The sequence below is a fragment of the Molothrus aeneus genome, chromosome 3 (assembly GCF_037042795.1).
Source record: "Molothrus aeneus isolate 106 chromosome 3, BPBGC_Maene_1.0, whole genome shotgun sequence".
NCBI classification, from domain to species: domain Eukaryota; kingdom Metazoa; phylum Chordata; class Aves; order Passeriformes; family Icteridae; genus Molothrus; species Molothrus aeneus.
The window spans coordinates 20,325,701-20,333,200 of NC_089648.1; the positions used below are offsets into that span (position 1 = coordinate 20,325,701).

Genomic DNA, 7,500 nt, shown 5'->3' on the forward strand with positions numbered 1-7,500 from the left:
TGAGGGCCTGGCCCTGATATTCAAATTGTTCCCAAGCTTTATTCTCCTATTTAAATTTCTGAAATAAATCACTGTGCTAATACAGTTTCTTTTCATTTTTAAGGGCAATTAGTAATGAAATTAAATACGATTGCTTCAAGTATTACACGTTACGCATACATCTTTATTAATATAGCCACAATCTCCAGAACCAAACATTTGGCCAGCGCAGCACATGGAAACATCTCATTAGGGTACCTATTTACATATGTGTTCTCAGCTCATGGATGAGAGCGTTCCAGTGGCAAGCAGTTGTCCCCATCGGCACTGGTAGGGGACACCTGCTTAAACCACAAGGACGTTCTGGCTCCATTTAAGCAAAATTATGTCCTCTCATTTCTGTAAGAAGGAGGGGTGAAGCTAATGGGACTGCATGTGGGCTAAAGGGGGAGCATCCTTTGGCTCTAGAAACTGCAAACACATGCTAAGCACTTTGAAGCATTTAAAGGTATGGAAAAGCTCAAGAAAAGATTAGTGTGTCTAATATTTACATCCCTGGTTCTCTGCTGCTGCTGACCGTGTGTGGCTGTCACGTGTCCCCAGGGAAGCGGATGCAATCGGTTTTGGACAAATGACTCCATCCCAAATCGGTGGTTTGTAAAGCATTTTTGGGTTTCTCCTGGTGCTGTATAAATGTTAGGTGGAACTGAAGTAAATTTCTGTATTTTACACAACTTTGTCAGAAGACAAAGTCACCGTGTGCACACAAACACACAAGTGTGTATCTTCCTAAAAAGTGGAAATAAAGCAGATGCCAGCAAAAAAATATCCCCGCTTCAGCACACCTGGCTGTGTGAACTTGCAGGGGCAAAGTCACAGAGTAGCCCCAGAGCAGACCCTCCTGAGCAGCCCTGCCAGCTCTACATCTGCCTGTGGCACCTCATCGGAGCAGTGTTGCCTGAAATGCTCCCTCCGATTTTTCCATTCCAGGTGGATCCACTCTGAGAGCAAACCCTCCACTTGGCCCGCTGCACCATTTGCAGCTTTTTTTGTGTGTGTTTAATGATTCTTGACCAGCCATTTAGCCTAGGAAGTGCCTGTATTGCTTCCCCCCCTCCTTTTTATAAATGTTGTCACCATCCGCTCAGCACATGGCATTGAATAGAGGAACCTCCAAGGACACGGCTGCGAGGGGCAGGAGCGTATTGAGATGTGCAAGCAACATTTAATGAGAAAAAAATAAAGGGAAAAACTGCCAAGAAACTTGACCAAAGAAAACTGATCAGCAGAAACTGGGCCAAGTTCACAACCTGTGGGATAATCTCCCACTAAGACTGAAGAAACCATAACCCAAAAGTGATTAAAAGAAGGATTTCTGTAATTTGTTTCGGGGGGAAGACATGGGGGGGGGGGGGGGGGGGGGGAACGATATGTAACAAACTAATTTAAGCTAATGTAATGTTTATAAAGTTACTTAGATAATGACACCATGCATACCATTATAATCATTAAAACACAATCTATGGGTTTTTTAAAAAAAAACTTAGATGATTAACACAAAATCAAGTTGATGTGAAGGAACAATTACTTTTAGAAAAAAAAATCAGGAGGTCCTAATATTCTGTAGAATGAGGGAGGATGCAGCTGTATGTCGACAGCTTTCATATCCTCATTTGAATAATGTGGCCTGAATCTGTCACTTTATTCATCCTCCTTATGCTCAGTGTACTCTGCATCAACAACAAATTAAGTTGTAAATAAGAGACAATCATCACTTTTGTTTTTAAGCAGCTTCTGCATGGAGAATTTCAATGTACTGTTTCTTTTTGACAGAAAGAAAGGGATTCTACACTCTGCTTATGTAAGCACAAATATGAGGAAACCAACCGAAATGAAACAATGAGGGAGTACTTGAGAACTGCTCCAAAATGTTCTTGGAAGTACATTTCTACCACCACAAAAATCTCCTTTTTTAATAGGATATATAATGAAGACCTTTTAATTTACTGTAATAATTATCCTTACTTTGCTTTAAAATTTCAATTTTTTTTTAGGTTTAGAAACATTCCCTTTCCTCATCCAGGCACAAGCAGGGTGCACCTCAACAGGAAGAACAAGTGAATAGGGTCAGGATGTAAACTTTATATACCCAGAAATATTATTAATTTCTAACATGATAAAACAATACCATTTTGTGAGAAAATACAGCATGCAGTAAGGAGAAAGGGTGGGGTGGGGTAGGGTGGGGTGGGGAAGAGATTTTCTTACCTTTACATCTGAGAAGTAGGTTTTCAGCATATTGGAACTTGGGTACCGGGTGTAAAAGAACATGAGCTTGGCCTTTTTCAAGTGATTCGGTGACAAGCCTTCCTGCATGTAGGATTGAATTGGTAAAGGAAAATTCTTTTCTTGAGAAATCTGTTTCTGAATGTACAGAGTGCCCCATTAAATACTCTATGGTTTCCCAGACCATAGGAGAAAGTATTAACATCTCAACTGCTGTGCTGTAATTTTCTGTAAAACAGGCAAAAGTGGGATGAGAGGCCATGTAACTTTAACCCTGTGCTTCCTATCAGTTTAGGTGCTGGGTCTCAGGGACCCTGCAAGTTTAGGGATTGTGTACCATATGTACATTCACTTGTTGCTACGGAAACAAATGCAGGAAGCATGTGCTGCAGAAAACTTATTGGGAGCTTTTTTCTCCTTCTCCTTTGCAATGCCAGCTAAAGCTTCTTTTCCTCTCGGTGTTGCACTGCTTGCACACAATAAAACCAAAACATGTAAGACAATCAGAGGCACTTTATGATTTTGAGCAGTTTTACAGAGACAGTACATTTCACCTGTTCCATTCGTGTCGATAAATTTTAATATCTTGGGTAGATCTCCCTAGTCCTGCTGCTGCTTTGCTCCAGTGGCTCGCCTGCAAATCAAAGTGAAATTTGTAGCAGGCAGAGCCCCTTGGCCGCTGAATCCCTCTGCCACAAACTTGTCGCCTCCTGATTTACACAGTTAACTCCTTGGAGAACGGAGCTGTATTTGGGGCTAACCAATCAATACATGAGGGCTAGCAGATCAATAAATGGCCACTTACCCTATAAGGCTGCCTATTTATCCTGGAAACATCATTACCTTTTAGATCTGTAAACAGAAGCAACTAAAAGAGTTCCCAAGGGAATGTGAAGCTAACCATAACAATCTCGGCTTGCTGATTTTTCTCCCAGCATCTTGGCTCCCTTTTGTGAACTGCGTGCTAGGACGGCTCTGGTCACATCTGTGCCGCAGGCTGGCCCTGCCATTTCCTCAGCAAATTAATGGCTTTATAATTTATCAGAAATGAAGATGCACGTGGAGAAAATCAATGTGGCCCCCACAAGGTCAATTAAGGGTTCTTCCCAGAAGCTTCTCTAAGGACTGTTTCTCCTAAACACAGTTGTTGAAAATTTTGCTCGGTTCACACCTTATGGTGGGGGAAGGTCAACCAAGTTGACAGATGCACTGCAGCCAAGGTGCCTCCTCTGCCTTACAGCCGGGTGCACGTCAGCACAGAACATCCCACTCCAGGCCTCGAGATGGGAAACCCAGACTAATTTTTATCAGCAGCCTACTGATGATTAGCTAGGCTTTTTCAGCAAAATTCCTTTTTCCCTAATTCCTGAAATCTGCTGAAACCCTCTCCCTTTATTTCAGTTACAAAGTTCATTTTTAGATTAGAAAAATGTAGCATTTAAAAAAAAAAGGCATTGACAATATTAGTTTAAAAACCTCTTATTATCTGGAAGTACATGGAAAATGGCTCAGCTGAACTTGCATTTTGTTTTAGATGCTTAATGATTACAAAGAAGATAATTTATGACTGACATACTTCTTGTGCCAAGAGAAGAGTTGAAAGAACCTCCAGTTACCTCCATTAGACTGATAGAGAAGTCTAAAAGAGCATTACACTCTGCAGTGCCATCTGTCAAAATACGTAAGTGAAATAATAGTAGCAAGCTGTCACCTATTGCTCAGTGATAAGAGTTTTAGACAAATCAAAACTTCTATGCCAGAAATCCATTTTGTTATGTGATCCTTTCAGGGAAGTGGGGGTCCAAAGGGGAACTCCAGTAGGAGAGAAAAGAAAGTAATCCTCAGTCTCCTTAATTTGCAACTCCTCTGACGCCGACAACATGTTAACATCGGGTTTGGTGTATATTCGCTTTCAATGCAAGCTCAAGGATGGACTTAAACTTCAAAAAACCCCTCTCACATTTGCTGGATTTAAGCATATTAGACAGTTGTCTAAGCATTTGGATTCCTTCTGCATTTAGGATTTTTAAATATTTTCTGCTCTAATGCCAGAGGATATTGATATTGAATGAAGCATGTATTAAAAGATGCTCTGAGACTCAAATTCCCAGCAATCCATTTTTTATTAAAATTATACTTGTTCTTAAGCACTTGGCAGCCTCAAGGTAATATCAAATATGCAACAAATCTGTATATCTTGATCCTAAGGTTAACGCTTTACTGTGATAAAAAATACTATCTGTAATAATCTAGCAAAATATAGTTAATGACGGACTTAAGAGCTAAGAATTAGATAACCCATTGCTATTTAAGAAAAAAAAACTGAACTGACCAATTGCTTAATTTCCTTTTTAAGTGCTTGGGCTGAAAAGCAACTGTTCTTCCAAGAAAGCACTAGCTGTTTCCAGGATACTTACACACGCACAATGACTCATGATGAAATAGATTCAGTAAACATACAGCTGTACCGAACACGAGCTAAGCCCCATTCAAGGCCAGGAAAGAAAACGAGCACAAATAAATATTAAGGAGGTAAAGGGAGGAGGGGTGCCGAATGGAACGCAAACAAGCTCTGTCCCAGCAGCTCGTGTGGCTTGCCTCAATTCTCTTAGCTATAGCTTTGTGAAGACAGATGACATTCAATTCTATGGGTAATGCAAAATAGACAATAACTGCTGAAACTTGAGCCAGCTGCCAGGTGTAAAAAAAAAAAAAAAAAAAAAAAAAAAAAAAAAAGGAAAGAAAAAAAAAGGAGCGAAAGAAAAGATGATAAATCCATAAATTAATGAAAGACATCTGCTCAGGAACATAAAAGATCAGAGGAACAGTGTACTGCAGCTGAACCTAAAGCAGTGTTCAAACAACCTGAGAGTCTCAGCATTGTGGGTTTACACAGCACAACGTTGCCTCACCTAAAACAGCAGCAGCAGTAAAATGGCAAAGCCCTAGAAATAGGAAGTGAAAGACTGGGAACAAAATATATGGGGACAAAACATATACATGCTCTCGTGTGTTTTAACAGGAGAAGCACAGGGGTGGCACTGAACAGCATTTGATTCATTTGCACTTCAATCCTCCTCCCAGGTAATGCTCCTCTTTTGCAAAAATATTTTTCAGCACAGATGATCTTTCACTCCTGTTACTCTCAGCCTGAGCCCCCACAAATGCTCTAACAGGCTTTTCTAGCCCACGCATGCACTGAGCTGAAGGAAAAGTGGTAAGAATAGGCTGTATCAGGTAAAAAAAATCTGCAGCAGTAAAGCCAAGCTGCTCCTTAAGTTACACCGCAGGTACTTTAAATCAGCAAAGCTCCAAATAACTGCATCTCAGAGCATCTTCAAATCCCTCCAAAGAAAGGCTGCCTGGCTGCAAAGCATTCGTTCATCGCCCAGGTTTTATCAATAGCATGGAGTTATCCAGCTTGCTATACAATCTCTCCTTTTTTTTCTTAAGTTTAATTAGTTTAATTCTAGTCAGATGTAATAACTCCTCATTTCAAAATGTTGTAATTCACTAATTATAGCTTTCACATATTGGAACTTTGAAACTTATTCCAGTTGGATTGGAATTCTGTTTAAAAATAAATAAAATTGTAGAAAGTTGCACTAATGTTTCTAAACCCTCCTGCCAGGGAGAACACGCTAAACTTCTTCACCTTTACAGATGTCTTAGCAGCACACAAACTGCTGTTGTGCTTCAATTTTGATCTATGCAAATGTTTTGTGACTGAACAAGGCTATTTTTCTTGAGATGCAAAGAGGATGCATGACAAAGAAAGATCATGCAGAAAAACAATTCACTGTCTGTTTCTTTTTGAATTTGAATAAAACTTAATATTTGATTAAACAGATTAGTTTGCAAAGATACAGACTGCATTCATGACCAAGATGGGAATTCAGACTGCAGGTGCATCTTATCTTGTTTAGCAACATACACAAACATTAACCATTTCCTTCTGCAATTCAGCAAAGAATGATCAGATACATTTTACAGCCGTTGGTTAGCAAAAAAAAAAAAATCCAAGAAAACAAAACCCAGGCCAGTTTAGTGTTTAACTTACTACTAAAACCTGAACTTGGCTGTATCTGCTGGTCTTATGTTCTCATCCTGGCTTCATTGTCCAGGAAAACAGATGTTACTTTCTGCAGGGAAGAAAGATCTGCTTCTTTCAAGAAATATAGTCCCTATAGATGCACATTCAACCATGTAAAATAAAAGTGCCATGACAGAATTGATCAGAAACAAAACAACCTCCACACCATGCCTTTCCCTGTAAAATTGTAAGCTACCTGGACAAATGAGCTGCTGCTAGAAAAAAACCATCCATTCCTACAGCTGAGCTGTATACCAGGGTACACGTGTAGAAGGGTTATTTAATAAATCTGGTCTGTATCGAAACCCAGAACAAACTGCAGTCTGCACTAGTGCCTAGGTGGAAAAGTCACAGTGCTTCCCCCATGGCAGGGAAAAAAGCAGGGCAGTGAAAAAGAAAAGGGATCAGTGTAGGACCAGGCATTTCTCCTGGCTGTCCCTTGGAGCAGCAGGGGACTCTTGCACCCCTGTTTCAGCAGAAGCAACAAGCTCCATTAGCGAGCATCAGTGAGAATGAGCAGCAGAAAGGGGGAGAAATGGGAGGGGTGGGGGAGAGATGCTCCACGGGTGGCAAGGATCAAGTGCAGTCCTAGAACTACTCCTAGTAGTTCCCACTCTTGGCATGTTTCTCCTCTCCTCACTGCTCTCCCAGGATAGAACTACTTTAAAAAACAATTAGTATGCCACTGTACTGTTTGGTAGAAATTAATTGCCCTGGCCAGGAGTCTTGCCCTCAGCTGCCTCTCCTGTTGACCTCAGGACTGCTTTCCAAGCACTGCACTTGCATTTCAATATGCGGGAGAGATCTTTGGTTTGGAGGTCCCCAAGTAATTGGGGCCACGTCTGAGAGTGATGCTGCTCCTAGACTGCCTCTTCTTTTGCCTTACAATGTAGACAGTGAGAAGAAGATTTCCCTGCTACCAATGCTCCACAAGATAATTTTCTGGGGAAGAGTACCCCAAACACCACATCCACTACCAGCTGGTTCTCAAAACCACCAGCACCTAAAGAAGGTGCTCTCCAACACAAAACATTTTCCCCTATAGAAATGGGACTATTCACACAGGTTAGACAGCACCAATCCTGACCCAGACTAGACCCAAGTTGGATCAAAGGGTGGTGGTAATGGGCTTTGGACCTGCA

At 41.0% G+C, this 7,500-nt stretch overlaps 1 protein-coding gene across 5 annotated transcripts in view; it reads right to left on the bottom strand.

Moving 5' to 3' along the window:
- Positions 1–7,500, bottom strand: part of PROX1 (prospero homeobox 1) — a 49,735-nt gene that overhangs the window by 31,291 nt on the left and 10,944 nt on the right. For all 5 annotated transcript variants that reach the window (XM_066546431.1, XM_066546435.1, XM_066546430.1 and 2 more), the window contains one exon: positions 2,248–2,353. In XM_066546431.1, coding sequence (XP_066402528.1) covers positions 2,248–2,353 — 106 coding nt within the window. The remainder of the gene's footprint in view (positions 1–2,247; positions 2,354–7,500) is intronic.